Source organism: Leopardus geoffroyi, chromosome E1, assembly GCF_018350155.1.
Source record: "Leopardus geoffroyi isolate Oge1 chromosome E1, O.geoffroyi_Oge1_pat1.0, whole genome shotgun sequence".
NCBI lineage: Eukaryota > Metazoa > Chordata > Mammalia > Carnivora > Felidae > Leopardus > Leopardus geoffroyi.
The window spans coordinates 2,892,738-2,912,087 of record NC_059330.1 but is presented as its reverse complement, the minus strand read 5'-3'; the positions used below and the strand labels follow the sequence as shown (position 1 = coordinate 2,912,087).

At 53.4% G+C, this 19,350-nt stretch overlaps 3 protein-coding genes and 1 long non-coding RNA gene across 6 annotated transcripts; 3 read left to right on the top strand and 1 right to left on the bottom strand.

Moving 5' to 3' along the window:
- Window positions 1–43: 43 nt before the first annotated feature.
- On the top strand, window positions 44–4,866 carry LOC123604368. Its single transcript, XR_006715305.1, has 3 exons — window positions 44–115; window positions 436–631; window positions 4,548–4,866. It is a non-coding gene; the product is annotated as an uncharacterized LOC123604368 (long non-coding RNA).
- A 4,189-nt stretch (window positions 4,867–9,055) lies between these two features.
- Window positions 9,056–10,820, top strand: LOC123604213 (transcription initiation factor TFIID subunit 4-like). The gene is made up of 3 exons (XM_045490024.1): window positions 9,056–9,157; window positions 9,696–10,482; window positions 10,704–10,820. The coding sequence occupies exons 1-3, from the start codon at window positions 9,056–9,058 to the stop codon at window positions 10,733–10,735; spliced, it is 921 nt and encodes a 306-aa protein (XP_045345980.1). The 3' UTR covers window positions 10,736–10,820.
- SLC25A35 (solute carrier family 25 member 35) lies at window positions 10,320–16,269 on the top strand. 2 transcript variants are annotated; one of them, XM_045490340.1, is made up of 5 exons: window positions 10,320–11,265; window positions 12,157–12,222; window positions 12,633–12,785; window positions 13,171–13,305; window positions 14,921–16,269. In XM_045490340.1, exons 1-5 carry the CDS (start codon window positions 10,891–10,893, stop codon window positions 14,927–14,929), a joined length of 738 nt encoding a protein of 245 aa, XP_045346296.1. In that variant the 5' UTR covers window positions 10,320–10,890; the 3' UTR covers window positions 14,930–16,269. The 2 variants fall into 2 exon arrangements, with proteins under 2 accessions (XP_045346296.1, XP_045346295.1); XM_045490339.1 differs by lacking the exon at window positions 14,921–16,269 and adding an exon at window positions 13,478–14,089 and having other exon boundaries at window positions 10,332–11,265.
- Window positions 14,062–15,391, bottom strand: RANGRF (RAN guanine nucleotide release factor). Of its 2 annotated transcripts, XM_045490341.1 has the most exons (5): window positions 15,281–15,391; window positions 15,076–15,192; window positions 14,702–14,858; window positions 14,509–14,594; window positions 14,062–14,336 (listed from the first exon to the last, which is right to left on the bottom strand). In XM_045490341.1, the coding sequence occupies exons 1-5, from the start codon at window positions 15,379–15,381 to the stop codon at window positions 14,213–14,215; spliced, it is 585 nt and encodes a 194-aa protein (XP_045346297.1). In that variant the 5' UTR covers window positions 15,382–15,391; the 3' UTR covers window positions 14,062–14,212. The 2 variants fall into 2 exon arrangements, with proteins under 2 accessions (XP_045346297.1, XP_045346299.1); XM_045490343.1 differs by lacking the exon at window positions 14,509–14,594 and having other exon boundaries at window positions 14,219–14,336.
- Window positions 16,270–19,350: the final 3,081 nt, after the last annotated feature.

Genomic DNA, 19,350 nt, shown 5'->3' with positions numbered 1-19,350 from the left:
GGCCATTGTGTCAGGCGTGTGTGCATGTGTGCATGGGGGGCGGGGGGAGGGAGGCAGGGGGAGAGGGCCTCCAGTGGGAAGGAGGTCGGAGACCTGAGACCCCGGTCTCCTCCAGGTGGGTGTGACATTTGCTGGGACCCCTGCCTGTTCACCCTTCTCTGCCCACCTCTCTCTGGGTCCCAGCCCCTGACTCTCCCTTTCCCACTGGGAGGCTTTGATGTGGACTGGCCTGTGCAGTCAGCACCCCCTGAGGCTGGGTGGGCGGGGGACCCTCTCCCCTCTAATTTGCTCTGTGCTTGAGGGGCTGGGGGTGTGCCATAAAAACAGGGTGGAGCGAACCCCCGCCTAGCCTGGATTCAGGCTGGTGGGAGGAAGATACAAGGGCGGTTATGAAATCCGGGGGCCTCTGCCCACGCCCAGTGCCGCTCTTTCTAGATCTTCGCGCCCACACCCAAACAAGATACTGGAAAGAAAAGCCGGAAAACTGGTATAAAAGTGTTTGACCCCTTTTCTCCTCCATGTGAAAGGCAAAATTCTCGCAACGACCTACCAGGCGCTACCCGACCTACCCTCCGCCCATCCCTGTCTGGGCCTGCAGCCTGGAAACCTGCCTCCGGAGACATCCCCATGGGTGAGTCCCTCCCTTCTTCAAGTCACTGCTCAGAGACCACCGTCTCACGAGGCCTGCCCCACCACTCTGAAATTGCCAGCCGCCGCCTCCTGCCCCATTCCCGACCTGACTTCTTTCCCCGCCGGCAACCATTGCTTGTAACGCACCAAAATCTGTGCTCTCAAATTGACAAATTCTGTTTATAGTTAATTACCTTTCCGTGTTAAAAAGTAAGCTTCCTGGTGGCAGGATCTTTATGTTCTGCTCACTGATGTATCTATCCCCAAGTTCTGGAACAGGGTCAGGCATATAATAATAGGTGCTTAGGGGCGCCTCGGTGGCTCAGTCGGTTGGGCGGCCGACTTCACCTCAGGTCATGATCTTGTGGTCTGTGAGTTCGAGCCCTGCGTCGGGCTCCTTGCTGACTGCTTGGAGCCTGGAGCCTGCTTCAAATTCTGTGTCTCCTTCTCTCTCTGCCCCTTCCCCGTTCTCACTCTGTCTCTCTCTGTCTTTCAAAAATGAATAAATGTTAAAAAAAATTTAAAAAAAAATAATAGGTGCTTAATGTTTTGGGAATTGACACAAATTAAATTGAATCCTCCCCATAGGTCTGCTAGTCTCTGACTCTCCTTCCCTACAGACCGTTTCCACGATTCTGTTGATTCCACCTGTTTCCCAACACACACACACACACACACACACACACACACACACCAGGACCAGGAATCTAACCTCCCAGCCCTCATCTCTAGATCCTTTTGGACTTTCAGGGAGAGGAAATCTTTCCAAGAGTATCTCACAGACCCAATCAAGAAAGCTGAATACACGTAAGTAGCCAAAAGAATCCTGTTGTGTGTGTGTGTGTGTGTGTGTGTGTGTGTGTGTGCGCGCGCGTGTGTTTTAACCGAAACGGGAATATCTTATTCATTTTGCTACTTACAAAAATAACATTAAAAAAAGATAACCCAAGGGGCACCTGGCTGGCCCAGTCGGTAGAACGTGCAACTCCTGATCTCAGGGTTGTGAGTTCAAGCCCCACATTAGATGTAGAGCTTACTTTAAAAAATAAAAATAAGGACAGCACCTCGGTGGCTCAGTCGGTTGAGCCAGGGTTGTGGGATCAAGCCCAGTGTCGGGCTCTGAGTTGACCATGGAGCCTGCTTAAGATTCTCTGTCTCTTGGGGCGCCTGGGTGGCGCAGTCGGTTAAGCGTCCGACTTCAGCCAGGTCACGATCTCGCGGTCCGGGAGTTCGAGCCCCGCGTCAGGCTCTGGGCTGATGGCTCAGAGCCTGGAGCCTGTTTCCGATTCTGTGTCTCCCTCTCTCTCTGCCCCTCCCCCGTTCATGCTCTGTCTCTCTGTGTCCCAAAAATAAATAAACGTTGAAAAAAAAAAAATTAAAAAAAAAAAAAAAAAAAAGATTCTCTGTCTCTCTCCCTCTGCCACTCTCCTCTCCCACTCACACACACACACACTCTCTCTCTCTCTTTCTCTCTCCCTCAAATAAAAATAAATAAGTAATAGGGGCGCCTTAGTGGCTCAGTCGGTGAAGTGTCCGACTCTTGGTTTCGGCTCAGGTCATGATCTTGTGGTTGGTGGGTTTGAGCCCTACGTCAGGCTCCATGCTGCTGACGGGGCAGAGTCTGCTTGGGATTCTCCCTCTCTCTGCTCCCACCCTGCGCTCTCTCTCTCTCTCTCTTTCTCAAAATAAATAAACTTTTAAAATAAACAAATAAATAAATAGCGTAACCCCAAATTGCTGGTTATTAGCTGCAAACATGAATGGCACTTGACACTTTCTAAAACCCAGGGGTGAGTGGGGATGCCGGCAGAAGAGGAATGGAGTGGACTGGACCCCCCTGGGCCCTTCGCTGTCCTCCCTCACTTTCCCGCTGCCTCTCTCTGTCCTGACTGACCCACCCGGAGGCCTCCTATCTGCCTAGCTGTGGGTGAGAGATGTCCGCTCCTCCCCCAAACTGAAGCTCCCTGGGACTGCACTCGGAATGTTCTAACATTCCTGACCAAGAGGCTCTACTGGGCCCCACTGCTCAAAGCAACCACAAGGACGAAAAAAAAAAACACACGACTTTTCAGAGCTATAAAATCACCGTCTGTTTATTTATATGTGTGCGCCGTCTCATTCGAAAAGAAACTCAGCTCTGAAAACCATACCGTGCGACATCCACCAGATTATTTTTGTACGGACACGTGTTTGTTGTGCAAATACTTTTGCAAAGGTAGTGAAGGTTTTTTCACGTGGTAATACAGCGTCCCACCCCCACCAAGGCAAAAGCTTTCTATTTTTCCGTATTCCAGGGACACCATCATTGTTTCGAGTCTGTATTCTGCCTTCTCTTTAGCATTGCTTTATGGCCCTTTGTCATGTTGCTACACGGTCTTCGTAACGACAGCTTTTCCTGGAATATAACATTGCATCAACTAGGTTTTACCACCTTGGTAAGAACAGTAAAAGTCTTCTAGGAAATGCTTCACGCCTCCACCCCCACCCCACTCCAGATGGTTCCAGTGGGACAGCCAACCACAGCAGTCTCCTCCAGGCCATCTGACCCAGGTTTGGTCAATCCTCTGGCCACAGAGAATGGCCCAGGAATGCAGGAGTCACCCAAGCAGGGACGGCCTCCCTGGGAAAGAGCCGCTTTCTCTTTCCTCCAAGGGCACAAAGCAGGAACAAGGTTAAGTCTAGCGCCATCAGACTTGGCCTTTCCCCCACCCCACCCGCCATCCCCACCCTAGTCAATTCAATGGGGAGAAAATGAGCCCCATACCCCAGGGAAGCAGAGACAAGAGATGGAGGGGGGGCTGACAACTCATTTTTGTCCACTGGACCACCCCATTTCCTGAGCCACTAAATTCTTTCATGCTTAAGCTAGTTTCAGCTGGGTTTCTGTCACTTATTGCTGAAAGAATCTTGACTATTGTAATTCATTCCCTAGGGCCGGACATGTGGGTCGCTTTCAGGTTTGTCATTACAATCAAGGCTGCCACGCACATTCTTTTCTGTGCAAAACACGTGCAATTTGAAATGTGATTCACGGAGGAACCCTAGGAGACACTTAGACTGTTCCTTGAAAATCAGGTAGGGCTTGGCCAGGCCAAGAGGCAAGGCATGGGTGCCCATCTGGGGGGACCACGGAGAGTGGGCCCATCTGGAGAACTGTGGGGAGAGAGTCTTGGCTGAAATGGAAAGAAGGTTAGGAGGCTGGAGGAACAGGCACAGAAGGTTTCTGAGTGGGGGTGGCGGGGGCGGGCAGAAATGGTTTTGACCGTTTCCTCGCCCACGCCCACCTTTTCTGGTACCTGGTTCTCCTTCAGGGAGCCACCATCATTCTAGTCCACATGGCCCAGAAGCAGCCAGCCAACACGTGCTCTCTTCCCTAGCCACCGAGATTGATTCAGGGGTGAGCCTGTGACACACGCAGGGCCAAAGCATAATCCACGCAGGCCGTAGGCGCCAATCATTGAAAAAGACATTCTACGCTCCCTGGTAGGTTATTTTCCAAAGATGGTTGCAACAGTCCCTCCCATCCCCAATTCCCTTTTGCAATGGGACTCTGACACTCTTCTCATTAAGAGGAAGAATTTCGGGTGACTCAGTCGGCCAAGCAATTGACTCTTGATCTTGGCTCAGGTCACAATCTTGCAGTCTGTGAGTTCGAGCCCCATGTCAGGATCCGTGCCGACTGTGTCCAGTCGGCTTGGGATCCTGTCTCCCTCTCTCTCTGCCCACCCACAGCTTGTGTGCTCTCGCTCTCCAAATAAATAAACTTAAAGACAAGAGAGAGGAAGAATTTATTTTCCCTCCAATTCAACCTGGGCTGGCCCCATGATCTGCTCTGATCAAGGGAACGTGAAGAATGACACTGCCTGTTCGGGGCCTGGGCCTGAAGAGGACTGACAGCTTCATCTTTGTTTTCTTAGGAGCCAGCCGTCATGCACAGAAATGTCGGTGAGACTACTGAATGGTGACCGGCCAGGTGGAGGGAGAAGCCACTTGGGAGAACCAGGATGCTCCAACCATCAGCTAGGATGGCGATCTTAGGACACGTGAGGCCACGTTGGATTCTCCAGCCCCACCCCAACACCCAACTAATACCACACAGGGCATCCACACTGAGCCCTGCCCAAATCCTTTTTGTTCCTCCCAAATTCTTCTTCTTAACGTTTATTTATTTTTGAGAGAGAGACAGAGCATGAGTGGGTAAGGGGCAGAGAGAGGGAGACACAAAATCGAAAGCAGGATCCAGACTCTGGGCTGTCAGCACAGAGCCCGTCGCGAGGCTTGAACCCACAAACCGTGAGATCGTGACCTGCGCCGAAGCCGGACGCTTAACCGCCTGGGTGCCCCAGCCCAAATTCTTGATCCACAGACTCCTGAGCAAAGAGATGGTTTGTGTGTCAAGCCACTAAGTCTTGGGTTGATTCGTTATGCAGAGATAGACAACCAAAGCGCTGTCTCTCCTCTGGGGATGCTAAGCTGATGAGGCACAGGCCTAGGGCTACTCCGTGGGGTGCCTGAGAATAAAACCAACACAAGGGAGAGGCTGAGACACAGAGGTGAGTCCCTGATCCCGCTGGCCTGAAATCCTATGTGTTTGCGCTTTTCTGTGATGTGAGTCAACAAATTCCTGTTCTGCAAGCTGGTTTGAGTAGGGTTTCCGTCACTTATAACCAAAAAAAAAAAAAAAAAAAAAAAAATTCTTTATGAGGGGAGAGGAGCTCTCGGTGAAAGGAATATTGAGTCCCACTGGTGTCTGGTAGGGCCGGGACCTTGAACTCCAATAGAATCCTTCCGGGAGTGGGGCGCCTGGGTGGCTCAGTTGGTTAACTTCAGCTCAGGTCAAGATCTCACACGGTCTGTGGGTTCAAGCCCCCGTCGGGCTCTGTGCTGACAGCTGGGGCCTGGTTCAGATTGTGTCTCCCTCTCCCTCTCTGCCCTTCCACTGCTCATGCTCTGTCTGTCTGTCTGTCTCTCTCTCTCAAAAATAAGTAATTAAAAAAAAATGAAGAAACCTTCTGGAAGCACACAATCCCCGGGCGTCCTTTTCTGTATGGAATGCTTAACCGACTGAGCCATCCAGGCGCCCCGTAGAGATAGGTTCTGATGTTTGGTAAAGATAAAGGATTCGGTCCAACCGCCACCAGGTGGAGGAGTCTGAGCACTTCAGGTGTGGGACCTGGCTGCCAAAGGAACCCATCAGTGTCCAGGCCACCCCAGCACAGGTGGAGACGAGGCACAACCCAGTGTTCTCCACACGCTGCATCAGGCTCCCTACCCCTCTCTGTGGTCCCACCCTTTCCCCCGGGCACCTGGGGTCCACCTTTGGGTCCCCCCTCCGCTCCTCTCGAATTTGTCTCAGGACATTCACACCCAGCAAAAAATGGTGACAGTTTATAGTCCTCAAGACGACACGGTGTTAGCAAAAGAAATGACGCAAGGATCGACGGGAGAGAATACGGAGCCCAGAAATAGGCCCACACGGATATATTCAATTGATGTTAACCAAAAGAGCAAAGGCAGTTGGGTGGAGAAAGGATACTCTTCTCAATAAAAGTTCCTGGCACAGTTGGACATCCATGTTTAAAAAAGGGGCGCCTGGGTGGCTCAGTCAGTTGAGCGTCCGACTTCGGCTCAGGTCATGATCTCACAGTCCGTGAGTTCGAACCCCGGTGAGTTTGCAGTCCCGCGTTGGGCTCTGTGCTGACAACTGGGAGCCTGGAGCCTGCTTCGGATTCTGTGTCTCTCTCTCTGCCCCTCCCCCACTCATGCTCTTTCTGTCTCACTCTCTGAAAAATAAATACACATAAAAAATTTTTTTTAAGTGAATCTAGACACAGGCCTTGCATCATCCAGGCTCAAAAAAAGACTATAGACCTATGATGTAAGATGTAAAACTCTTGAGATTTCAAGGAGAAAAATATAGGAGCTAATCCAGGTGACCTTGGGTTTGGCGATATGTTTTTGGATACAACACGAAAAATATGGTCCATGGAAGAAAGAGCTCCCAAGGCTAAAGCTAGAACACTTTGAGCAACAAAATAAAGTATATGGGATTATAACCCAAAGGATAAAATAAATATCCGTGGGTCCATACTGATAGAAATCAATAGTTGAATAAATGAATATATAAATGAGGGAGACAACTCTTCCGTGCATTAATTCCAAATAAATTGTGCAGATATTTCTCCCTTGAGGAGGTGGAGTCTAACTCTCCATCCCTTAAGTGTGGGCTGTGCATAGTGACTTCCCTCCAAACAGTACAGTTTGCAGAGGAGGAAAAAATCATAGCTTTGCAACGGAGACCCCTGACAAAGGGTACCTGATCCAGGTGATCAAGATCGACACCAACAGGGGCACCTGGGTGGCTCAGTCGGTTAAGCATCCGACTTTGGCTCAGGTCATGATCTCACAGTACGTGAGTTCGAGCTCCATATCGGGCTCTGTGCTGACGGCTCAGAGCCTGGAGTCTGTGTCTCCCTCTCTCTCTAGCCCTCCCTGACTAGTGCTCTGTCTCTCTCTGTCTCTCAAAAATAAATAAATGTAAAGAAAAAGAAAAAAAAGAAAAGATCAACACCCACAGCGAGAAGCCACTTTGACAGTATGCATCCAGTGGCACCCTTGATATGATGTGATGAATGACATTTACCTCTGTGGTCTTCCTCCCAAAAACCCATGACCTCAGTTCAATCATGAGGGGGAAAAAAGAAAGAAAGAAAATCATGAGACAAAAAGCCCTCAGTCAATCCTGAGAATCCAGAGAACATGCTACAAAATCCTTAACGCAGGACTCCTCAAAACTGTCAAGGTCATCAAAAAACTGTCAAGGTCATCAAAAACAAGGAGAATCTGAGAAATTGTCACAGCTAAGACAGATTTCCAGCCTAAGAAAATATGACAATTAAGTGTAATGTGGTACGTGCCCTACATGGGATCCTGGAACAGAAAAAGAAGTTGAAGCAAAAATGAAGAAAATCCGAGTAAAATATGGACTCTAACGAATAATAATGTGTCAATATCAGTCCATTATTATAACAATATATCATATTAACACAAGATGTTAATAACAAGGGAAACTGGATGGGGGTAATATGGGAACTCTCATAGTATCTTTACAACTTTTACAACTTTTCTGTAAACTTGTTTTTAAAAAAATTTTTTAATGTTTATTTTTTTGAGAGAGAGAGACAGTGTGAGCCAGGGAGAGGCAGAGAGAGATAGAGGGAGACACAGAATTCAAAGCAGGCTCCAGGCTCTGAGCTGTCAGCACAGAGCCCGATGCAGGGCTCAAACTCACAAACTGTGAGATCGTGACCTGAGCCGAAGTTGGACACTTAACCAACTGAGCCCCTCCAGGCGCCCCACGACTTTTCTGTAAATTTAACACTTCTAAAATTTACGCTATTAAAAAAAAACCCTTTTTTAAAAATGTTTATTCATTTTTGAGAGAGAGAGACACAGAGAATGAGAGGGGGAGGGGCAGAGAGAGAGGGAGACACAGAATCTGAAGCAGGCTCCAGGCTCCAAGCTGTCAGCACAGAGCCCAACGCAGGGCTTGAACCCACGAATTGTGAGATCATGACCTGAGCCAAAACCAAGAGTCGGACACTTAACTGACTGAGCCACCCAGGCACCCCAAAATTAAGGTATTTTAAAAAATAATACTATAAAAGTAGTCTATCTCTAGGGTATCTAGATATTAAAGACAAAAGGCCCAAACTAATGGTTCTAAAACTTCAGCACACATCAGAATAACCTACAGGGCTTGTTGAACGGAGTAATCAGTCAGTCTTCACCTCCTGAGTTCCTGGTGCCGGAAGTCTAAGGCAAGACTAGAGAATTTGCATTTCTAGTGAATTCCCAGGTGCTGCTACTGCTCCAGGGACCACACTTTGAGAACCACTGGTGTAAACTCCAGGATTAAAATAATAATTAATTCTCGGAGCTCCTGGGTGTCTCAGTCGGTTAAGTGTCCGACTTCAGCCCAGGTCATGATCTCACACTCTGTGAGTTCAAGCCCCGTGTTGGGCTCTGTGGTGACAGCTCAGAGCCTGAGCATGGAGCCTGCTTCTGTGTCTCCCCCTCTCTCTGCCCCTCCCCTGCTCATGCTCTGCCTCTCTCTCTCTCTCTCTCTCTCTCTCTCTCAAAAATAAATAAAAACATTAAAAAAAAAATGCTCATCCCATCCACCAGGTGGAGAACTCTAAGAGCATTCTTTGGAAATTTCCAGAAGACTCAGAGCCCCTCCTGAGAAGCCCCATTATCTGTGCTACTTTACCCTCCACCCCTCCTGCCTCATCTGAGCTGCTCAACGAGGTAGCAGTACAATGGTGAGATAGATATGACTCAGACAGGGTCTAGGGGTGGGCTGGGGCATCCAAGAACTCCCAGGGAGGTGAAGGAGTCAGGGAGTAAACAATTGCTAATTAAAATGAAAAATGTGGGTAAAGGCTTGAGGAGCAAAGCCAGATGGAAATGGCTGAAAGTAGAGAACTTGAAAAAGCTTCAAGTGTCAGGAGAAGTAAAGGTCAAGGTGAGGAATGGTTTGGGAATCGCCAAAAGAAGGAAGGGACATTCCAGGCAGTGGGAACAAGACACTGGAGGGCACAGGGCACAGGAGTCTGACAGCTCCCGGCTTTTCTGGAAACCTGGTAGCTGAGCACTTAGGACAGGTCCAACACTTGCACTCAGGTCGGTGCAACAGATAATTATCATTCCTGTTTAGAAAGGAAGGTCTGAAATGTTAAGTAACTTGCCTAAGGTCACTGAACCGGTGCGCAACAGGACCCAAACTGGCACTCCAGAGGCGCTGAGTCTAAATCTGGTGGCTGCCTCACTCACACACAGGCAGGCAGCCTCTGCCTCCCCCTCCTCCCTCCCTCCCCAAGATGACATCCCCCATCCTGCTTTCTTTCTCCCAAGCCTTCTTTCTCCTTCCACCCCTTCCCAGCGTTGCTAGCTAACCCAACCTCTTTCCTCGGTTCTCCCGTGATTAACTGTCAGCGGACTCATGAGCAAAGACAGGGGTCCAGGATCCCAGGCTCAACACCCCCCCCCCCCCAAGCTGACAGTGTAAACCTAAGCCCAGGGAACTAACCCCCTGCCTTGCCCTGTCCGCCCTTCGCCTCTGGATTGCCGCGAGGATCAAGAGCTCAGGGTTGACTGCGCTCCCACGCCAACCTTCGGGGCCCGCAGCCACCACCGGCGCTGGAGCCTACGAATACTCTCCACAGCCTCAAGAGATCCATCCGGTCCAGCAGGTGTGTCCCCCATCTGCACCAGCGGGCGTAGCCGCAGCCTCCGGGTTCACCTGGCGCCGGAACCCAGGAGGGAGCGGATCCACAGTTCGACACAGACCCGGACAGAAGGCGAAGGGAGGGGCGCCCTCGGCCCGCGAGAGGAGCAGCCCCAAACCCCAGCCCAGGAGCCCTGGGTCCAGCCTCTCCTCCCCGCGGGAGATACAAGCTCTGCTCCCCCAACGCCCCTCCCGGAGCTTCCCGTCCGCCGCGCCGGCGCCGGCGCCGGCGTGGGGAGAGTTAATTTCAACAGCCTCTCCCAGGGTTCCGGGGGCCGGGTCGTCCAGAGCACCTCCCATTGGCCGCGGAGCCGGCTCGGCGCTGATTGGCTGGCGCTCCCGGCTGCGGCTCTCCCCGGCTCCCGATTGGGCGCCGCGCTCCAGTGACTGGAGCGTGGCGGCCCGGCCTCCGCTGGCTACCCCTGGCCGGAGCTGCCACGGGCTTCGGCAGCTGCCCGGGGACGCTTATCCCGGGCTGGAGTCCCGACTTGCTTCCCCGATACAGATCGATCCCGTTGCCTTCCCCGGGACGCCACCGATCTTCTCCAGGATCCTTTTCCTCCGTAACCTGCTGTTTTTCTTTTTCCTTCCTCCCGGCTCCCATCTCCCGAATCCGCATTTCCCTCCCCTGCTCCTGGGCCCCCGTAGCCGACCATCCTCATCATTCCACCTGCCATCCTCCTGACTTCCGCCCTTCCTTGGCCTCAAATCCTTGACCGACAGAGCCCTGCCATAACCTTCTCACCAGGCTCTCCTAAACTCCTTTTTCTTCTCTCTTTGCCAGCTCCTGACTCCCAAATTCCAGCTAACCCTTGACCTCTTGACATTTGACCCTAACAGTCTCCGCTCCAGACCTCTCAATTCCTATCTCCTGCAGCCCGGACTGCTAAGACTGAGGCCCTCCCCCTGATTTCTGAAGCTCAGTTTTACTTTTTTACTCCTGGGCCACTTCCTGTTACTGCTACCCCACCATGGACTTCTTGATGAGCGGCCTGGCAGCCTGCGGGGCCTGTCTGTTCACCAACCCCCTGGAAGTGGTAAAGACCAGGATGCAGCTGCAGGGAGAATTGCAGGCCCCGGGCACCTACCAGCGGCACTACCGAAACGTCTTCCATGCCTTCATCACCATCGGCAGGGTGGACGGCCTGGCTGCCTTGCAGAAGGGACTGGCCCCCGCCCTCTTATACCAGTTCCTGATGAATGGCATCCGCTTGGGCACCTACGGGCTGGCTGAGGCTGGGGGCTACCTGCACACTGCCGAAGGCACCCTCAGCCCTCCACGAAGCGCAGCAGCTGGGGCCCTGGCTGGGGTCATGGGAGCCTACTTGGGGAGCCCCATCTACATGGTGAGAAGAAGGATCTTGCCTGGGGCCTTCAGGCAGACACTTGGTGTCGGGTGGGCCCGGGCCTGCACGAGCTGATACTGAGCTTGGAAGTGGGTTCGTGCAGGGGATGATGGGGAATTTGAGCACCATACATCAGCGGGTGTAGGGGATCAAGGAAAGTCCCGGGCATCACAGAATTAGAATCCCGCAGTGTTCTCCTTTGAGTTTTCTGGAATAGATGAAGGGTCAATAGCCTGAGGCCCAGAGAGGGGAAGTGACCAGCTCAAGGTCACACAGCTGCTTATTGCTAGGAGTAGGCCTTGCTTAGGGCTCCTCTTGGAAGATCCTGGGGGGCAGTCAGTTCTGTAAGAGAGGCAGTCTGTCTGGTCTCGCTCTCAGGGTATGAGATTCAGGGAGAGTGACCCCTTCAAAAATCAGCCTCCACATGCCCCCGTGGGGTTTGGGGGCCAGAGAGCAAGTTTTACAGATGACCCCTCACAACCTGCCCCAGTTTGATGGGCAGGCTGGTTCACAGTGGTGGCTGGAGATCCAGTCTGAGGATAAGAGCTGGCATGAGAGGCCGAACACCAGAGTGTTGCCAGACGGGAACAGTCTTAGGAAATGTTGCCTTTCTCCAACCTCCCCATCCCCCACCCTACCTCCCCAAGGGAAGGAGGATGTAGAGGGGGTGGGGTGTTTTCTCCGTGCTAAGAGATCCATCCCCTGGGACTGGAGCCAAGGGACACAGAGTCTCATGGCCAATTTGTGAAGTGGGAACAACAATAATTATCAGATTAAAAGGATATACCTTGCCGAACACCCCAGAGGAAGTGTGAGGGGGTCAGGCGTTCGGGTCTTTGGGGTGGGAGGGTGGCCCCCGGGCTGGAGGCTGTGATGCTCTCTCGTCCCCAGGTGAAGACACACCTACAGGCACAAGCAGCCTCGGAAATTGCGGTAGGGCACCAGTATAAGCATCAGGTGAGGGTTTTCCAGCCCCACTGGCTCCCTGCCCCCCGCGCCCCTGGCCCCCCCAGCTCTCTGCCTGCCCCCGACAACTGCAACCCAGCCCCGTCTCTGCCTGGTCCACCAGCTCAGCCCCGCTGCGTCCCTGGAGTCTGCCCAGACCCTCTTTCCCACATGGTCGTCCCCACTTCCTCCACGTCTCATTCTCCTGAGCTGCTCATGTCCTCCCTTGCTTCCTGCCCCTATTCTGGGGTGATGAAGAAAGGAACCACGGGGGGGGGGGGGGTGGTAGATCCCTGAAGGGGCCACAGGCTGACTCTCAAGGACACCGGGTGCCTGTTAAGGACCCCTCCCTGGCAGTGTTAGGTGGCAGCCCCTGATGCTGGGGGGACTGAAGCCCGCCCCCGTGGTCTTCCCCCTGCCAGGGCATGTTTCAGGCGCTAAGCGAGATTGGCCAGAAACATGGTCTGGTGGGGTTGTGGCGTGGGGCCCTGGGCGGCCTGCCCCGAGTTATCATCGGTTCCTCCACCCAGCTGTGCACCTTCTCATCCACCAAGGACCTCATCACGCAGTGGGAGGTACTGCCTGGGAAAGGGGTGGGGCCACCCCGGGAATGTGGGCAGGGGGGAAGGGCAAGCTGAAGGGCCCCCCCCCCCCAGAGGGGACAGTGCTGACATTCAGTGTGAGGGAACAAGGGAACAGCAGGAGGGCTTGGGGCTCACTGCCTCTTGACACCCTTCCCACAGTCCTCTTGTCGCTTACCTCGCTTACCTCGCAGAAGTCGTCTCTGAGTCCCCAAGCAGCCTGCCCTTCCTCCTTCCGAGTGTCATCACGCTGTATTGCAACTGGTGGCATGGGAGCTTCCCGAGTTACCAGCTGTCTCCTGTGTCCCCAGGACGGGGCCTATCCTTCCCTAGGCCTCGAATGATTGGCTGACAAAACTCTTCCTCCCTCCACTCTTAGATACTTCCTCCCCAGAGCTGGAAAGTGGCTCTGGCAGCTGCCATGGTGAGTGGCATTGCGGTGGTCCTGGCCATGACGCCATTTGATGTGGTCAGCACGAGGCTCTACAACCAGCCCACGGACTCTCAGGGCAAGGTAAGGGAGTGCTCTGGAGTGTCGGCAGGCAGGGAGAGCCAGGGGGTGGGTGAAGGCAGATTGTGGGGGCAGGTGGGACAGCCAGAAAGGCAGCCTGCCGAGAAGAGGCCCCCTGGTGGGCTCTGACAGATCCCTTCCCTGTGCTCTCCCTCCCTCTCCAACCTGCTCTCAGGGCCTCATGTACCGGGGGATGCTGGATGCTCTGCGGCAGACCGCTCGGACAGAGGGCATTTTTGGCATGTACAAGGGTATAGGTGCCTCCTACTTCCGCCTTGGCCCCCACACCATCCTTTCCCTCTTCTTCTGGGACCAGTTACGCACCCTCTACCACACGTACACCAAATAACAGCCAGTCCTTCCCACACCACCACATCCGCACTCCTTAGACACTTCTGCCTCCACTATTGTGTTCTCGTGACTTCTGGCCAGCGGATCTTTTCGTCCATCCAAAGGGAACCGCCTACGCCACTCCCTAACTGTCTTCTCAGGGTTGAATCACTACAAGGGATAGTTTCCCTCCCTTTCTTGGGTGTCACTTTCTTTAAACCTTCCCTACCCGTCCCCCTGGACACTTCATACCCCTCTCTCAGGGCTGAACCGGTCACTCCAAAGTATTTCCTCCTTTTATTTGGGCAGCCTTGGGTCCCTTCTGCTCTGATGCACAAACTTTACACTCCCCACTCCAAGACCAAAGGGAACCCGGCAAGGGGGGGGGGGTCCAGGTGTCTTGTTAGATGCAATGGCACAGAGATTATCTTGGGTATAAAGCAAGTTTATTTCTGCAGACAGGAGGTGTCTTATGTTTATGCACAGGGAAGGAATTAGGGGAATATCTCCAAACCCTCGCTCCCCTTGCAGAACAGGGCCCCCATGTGCTTTAGCAGCGTCACGCGGTACTTCAGGATCTTTACTGGGGACCAAAGATGCCGGGATCGTGAAGGGTCAGACTGGTCACCAGCTGTTCAAAGTCACCCAGGCTCCAGGGCAGAAGTGACAGATTTTCAGGGCTAAGAAATGGCCTGTTGTCAGGGCTTGAGGGTGGGGGAACAGATGGAGAGAGAACATCATCCAGGCCTCGGGTTTGGAAGTTCCCACCTCCTGTTTCCAGGAGAACCCCACCAGCCAGTCTCCCTGCTCCTCCCCTCCCAGCAGATCCTCCTGGGGACCCAGCCATGAGCCATGTGTCCTATCTGTCCTCCTTACGGGGGCTGACTGAAGGTGAGCAGGACATCAGTCTGGTACTGGGGCAGCCGCAGCAAGGCCTGGTGCACCGTCACGTCCTTTGCTACCTAAAGGGATCAGTGTCAGGATGCTTACCCGACCCCACCCCCTCACCCCTCCCCCGCCGGGGCCACTCCCTTCACCCCTCCAGGAATCTCACATTCCCTGCCCTCACCTGCTGGTTTTCCTTAGCCACCTGCTGCTTGCCAGAGAGGACCCAGGCTTCTTGACAGCAGCCCCTCAGGGCCAGGTTCTCCAAAAAGAGGGGTTGCACAGTTTCCACTTGCACAGCCCTAGCCTCCTGCGCCCCGCAAACGTCCTCAAAGTGGTATCTAGAGTAGGGGGAGCAGGGTCAGGCAGGGGCATCTCTCACCGCTCCTCCCCTCCCCCCCAGCATCTTTGAGTCCTTTGAGCTTCGCTCGCTTCCTGTGATAAAGCGTTGCCCTTGGAGTTCTCATTGCCCCGATTAAACGTCCAGCCGCAGGCCCCGCCCACTCCTCCAGCTCCGGCCCTCCCATTGGTCAGCCGCGCGGGCACCGCCTCCCTCACCGCGCAGCCTCCTCTCCCTGCACGTGGGCCTGCTGCTCCAGAAGTTCCACGATCAGGCTCTGGTCCGTCACGCGGTGGCAGAAGACTTCCTGATTGTTCGGGACCGGCCGGAGATCGCTGGAGAGAGGCGAGGCAGACCCCCGGGGTGACCCCCGCCGCTCCCCGCATCCCACCCTGTCGGCCAGCGGTGCCCGCGCCTTCTCACCTCACGTCGATGGCCCCGGGGGGGAGAGTGGCGGAGAAGGCCCCCCCAAACAGCGGATAGTCTCGCGTGGGCTCCATGCGCCTGGGACTAGGTTCGGGCATTACAGAGATGCACGAAAAACCCACGTGCGGCCCCGCCGCTTCCCCTCCGGCGTTTCGCCGCCGCCCTGGCGTCTCCCTGGCTGTCTCCGGGCCACCCTAGCCCCGCCCCTTGAGCGTTTGGTCCCGCCCCGCGGTCGCGTTGGCCAATCGGCGCCTGCGTCTTCGGGGCGGTGCCCGGCGGGGCGGATCCCGGAAGCCACGCTCTCCCGGGGGCCCCCCACCCTCGACCCCGGCGTCTGCTGAGAGCTCTGATCTCGGTTTGGGAATAATGATGCCCGCCTGCTCCCGAGCTCGCGCCCACCCGTCTCCTCTTTTAAAAAGGGTCGCACCTCCTAAGATTGTCGCCTGAGACCCTCGTTAGGGGCCCTTGCTCGTGCCAGGGACCGGCATCTAGATGGGGTCTCCTGAGTCCGGGGAGAATAGTTTGAGGGTCTCGCAACTCTCTCTTTGGGGCCCCTTGATGGCAGCGAGCTGCAAACCAGACCGCTAATTCCCGGATGCGGGGAATTAGGGATACAGTGGGGCCAGGTGTGGGGCCTGGTTAGGATTCAGGCCTCATGCTTTCCTGGACGCGAGACTCAACCCGGGGATTATAATGCTTAATCCCTCTTAAATCTCGCCTTGAGAACGCGGTGGGGAGTGGGGAGGGTGGCTGCCCCAACACGCACCTGGAGGAAAACACGGATTAAACCCTCTGTTGTTTCTCTTTTATAGATTTTTAGAATGTTCTTAAAGTGTCTGCTCAGTGATATCCTGCCAGCTAATGTCTCCATTCATGTTTGATCCCCAGCACCGGGCAGAGTGTTTAGAACATCATAGACCCATTCTGTATTGTTAAATGATTCAATAAACCCCACCCACGGGGTTCCAAGTGGGACTATACTATGGGCCCTAATAATTTAGTGGCATTGGGGTCAGGGGACACCTCATTTTTGGCCCCTTACCAAAGCTGGAGGGTACAGAGGCAATTAAGACCCGATCCCTGCCTCACCAGGGAACCGTGGAGTACACTTTGACCCAAAATTCACTAGGGCATCCTAGGGGTATTTTAGCCAGGGCATCATCAGGAGCCAAGACTTGGAGATGAAACGGCATGTTTTGGGAGAGGCTAGCATATCAGTTTGGCAAGGGTGCAGTGAGGAACAGGTGGCAGGCAGCTGTGAACAGTGACGCTGGAGAGGCTGCCTTGTGCAGGGTCTTTATAGAGCATCCGAAGGAGCTTGGACTGTTCTCTTCTGACTGCTAGCATCAGACTTCTCTCAGCCTCACGTCCTTGTCTCTAAAACGTTAGGATTAAAAGAGCTATGGACGTAGCAGCATCTCTGGATCTGTTTCTGGGCAAGGAGAGTGGACTAGGTTTGATCCATGAGGAATTCTAGAGAGGAGGGGAGTGTTACAGACCCCAGAGGGAGAGAAGGAGCTTGGGCAAGGGAAACCAAGGGGGCCAGATCCCAGAGGTCTACTCCATGTGGCCTCTGTCAGGTGGGGAGTGGCAGACCTCTTGGTCCCTCCCTCCCCATCTCTGCCTGCCACCTCCCCCCACCCCCAGCCCAACCCCACCTGCGAAGTACCAGCTCTAACTGCTTTGTGAGCAGTCAAGCAGATAGGGAACCCTTGGAAAGGGGATTTCAAGGACAAAGAGGTTAACGGGGCCCTGGCACTGGGCACAGGGGGTGGGGGCCTACTGAGCCAGGATTAGGGAGCCTGAGGAGAAAGCCCTCCACTTCATCGATTTGGCTCTCTGGCATGCCAGGAGTCATGCTGTGCTGTGAGCCTTGTGTGAGACTGGGGATTCCTGGCCCGCCACAGTTCTCTAGGGGCGCAGGTTAGGTCCGCTCTTGCAAGTGGTGAGAGGCAGACCTCCATGAAGTGACACAGGCACAGGGCCAGACCCCCACCCTCACTTGGCAACCTCCACCTTGGACTTCGTTTCCCTTCTCTCACCGTTTACCTCTGTCTTTGTGTCCATCACTTCCTCTGGCCCTCCCAACTGCTGATCCCTTGCATGTTCAAGCGCAGTCTCCCAAGAGACAGAAACTAACTGGGTCATCCAACTGGAAAGTACCTGTTTGGCAAGCCCTCGTGCTTGGCCACCTCCCAGGCCACTAGCCAGACACGAGTGAAATCCCTGGTCCAGCTGGCTGTCGCTAGGATGAAGGGTATCATGGGACGAGTCACAGTAGACCCAGGTGGCCCAAGGGAGGGTGTGTGTGAGGGTTTGTCTGGCTCTCAGCTCACTGGTTGAAATAGATTTGCAACTGATAGATTCCGTGCCCCTAGGATGTTCCCTTAGGTGATGCCCTGCATGCACTTGATACAGCTGTTTTCTTTGGGGACAGGTGTCCCAGAGCACCTTTGAGGGCACCAGGGATTGGAAGTGATGGACTTGGACCAGAGAGATGACCTCCGTATCCAAAGTCAAACATCAGTTTGAGGAAGAATGAGGGTGACATATATACTTCTATTAAGCCCAGGTTTTTTACCTTTTTTTTTTTCTACCGTGTGTCCCCTTGGCCGTTTGGTGAGGCCCATGGACCCCTACTCAGGAAAATGTTTTCAAATTCATAAAGTAAAATATGTATGACTACAAAGGAAATGAAACTATGTAAATATAATACTCAAAATGAAAACCCCAGATTTGTTTTAAAGTTTATTTATTTTGAGAGAGAGGGAGCGAGAGAGAGCGCATGCTTGCAAGCAGAGGAGAGGCAGAGAGAGTGGGAAAGAGAATCCCAAGCAGGCTCCACGCTGTCAGCGCAGAGCCCGACGCGGGTCTCCATCCCACGAACCGTGAGATGATGACCTGAGCTGAGATCAAGAGTCAGATGCTTAACCAACTGAGCCAGCCAGGCGCCCCCAAGCCCCCAGATTCTTGTTAGAGTCAAGATGTGCTTCTCTGATTATCACGTTCACAAGATCTAACAGCAGGGCTGGAAAGTGTGACGTCAAACTGGCAATGCACGTACATCGTACCTCAAGAGATCAGCAACCCCTGTAATGTGACAGTATCTGCAGCCGCCGTTGTGACAGAGCCTCTGGTACTGTTCCTGCTACTGTGGTATCCACAGTCACAACTGTAGGAGCTGCGGAATTTCAATCGGAAATAAGCATAAATGCATAACAAGCGTTTCCGATTGGTCATTGGAAATAAGCATACTTTTTTCCCCATCCAAGTTGATTGATCGGAGCATAAGGAACCCAGCTGTGGGGGCGCCTGGCTAGCTCTCGTGCGACTCTCCATCTCAGGGTCGTGAATTCCAGCCCCAGGGTGGGTGGAGACATTACTTAAATAAAACTTAAAAAAAAAAATTTTTTTTTTTTTAAATAAAAAGAGGAAAAGACAAACCCGGCTATGAAGTACGTGCCATGGCCGTGGACTAGGCTCTGAGAAAAAAAATCCAAAAATGTGTGAAACACGGTGTCACTTTCTGAGCCCCCAGTGGAGCGAGAGAGCTGGGGTGAACAGTCTCCATCCCGTAACGTTATAGACATTAGTGCCCTCACTTCCCGGTTGAAGCTGCCTCGGAGAGGTGCCCACGGTCCTGGGGCAGCCAGTGGTAGCCCTGGGAGATTTCTAACCAAAGACCTGGCATCGTGAAGGCAGTGTTTGAGGAAGACCGTGTATCCTTGTATTGGGGATGATTCTGTAGCTGTCACCCAGAACCACCCCCCCGACCCCCTACGGACCTTTCCAGCCCTGTATCTCCCCCTTCTCCCCTCATGCTCTATATGCAAGGTACTCTGAACTTCCTTTAGCCCTTTGGCTGAGTCATTCTCTTTCATGCCTTAGTGCTTTTACACATGTGCCTTCTGCCTAGAACTTTCTCCCTCTCTTCCCTGGCTAACTCATTGTCAGGGTTCACTGATCCTTCAGAGGGCTCCTGTGATGCTTGACTTCCTTGTCCCCACTGTAGATACTCACTGTGCTGTAATGCTCTAATCCTCAGTAGATTCTAAGCACCAGGAGGT

What these genes read in the sequence shown, in the direction of transcription:
- LOC123604213 (XM_045490024.1), top strand. Translation starts at nt 9,056, where the DNA reads ATGAAAAATGTGGGTAAAGGCTTGAGGAGCAAAGCCAGATGGAAATGG. An exon ending in CAGGAGAAGTAAAGGTCAAG is followed by an intron (nt 9,158 to 9,695) that starts GTGAGGAATGGT and finishes CCAAGCTGACAG; the next exon opens with TGTAAACCTAAGCCCAGGGA. An exon ending in CTCCAGGATCCTTTTCCTCC is followed by an intron (nt 10,483 to 10,703) that starts GTAACCTGCTGT and finishes TCTCTTTGCCAG; the next exon opens with CTCCTGACTCCCAAATTCCA.
- SLC25A35 (XM_045490339.1), top strand. Translation starts at nt 10,891, where the DNA reads ATGGACTTCTTGATGAGCGGCCTGGCAGCCTGCGGGGCCTGTCTGTTC. An exon ending in GGCACCAGTATAAGCATCAG is followed by an intron (nt 12,223 to 12,632) that starts GTGAGGGTTTTC and finishes TCCCCCTGCCAG; the next exon opens with GGCATGTTTCAGGCGCTAAG. An exon ending in CCACGGACTCTCAGGGCAAG is followed by an intron (nt 13,306 to 13,477) that starts GTAAGGGAGTGC and finishes ACCTGCTCTCAG; the next exon opens with GGCCTCATGTACCGGGGGAT.
- RANGRF (XM_045490341.1), bottom strand. Translation starts at nt 15,381, where the DNA reads ATGCCCGAACCTAGTCCCAGGCGCATGGAGCCCACGCGAGACTATCCG. An exon ending in TGGCTAAGGAAAACCAGCAG is followed by an intron (nt 14,595 to 14,701) that starts GTGAGGGCAGGG and finishes TGATCCCTTTAG; the next exon opens with GTAGCAAAGGACGTGACGGT. An exon ending in CTCACCTTCAGTCAGCCCCC is followed by an intron (nt 14,337 to 14,508) that starts GTAAGGAGGACA and finishes CCCACCCTCAAG; the next exon opens with CCCTGACAACAGGCCATTTC.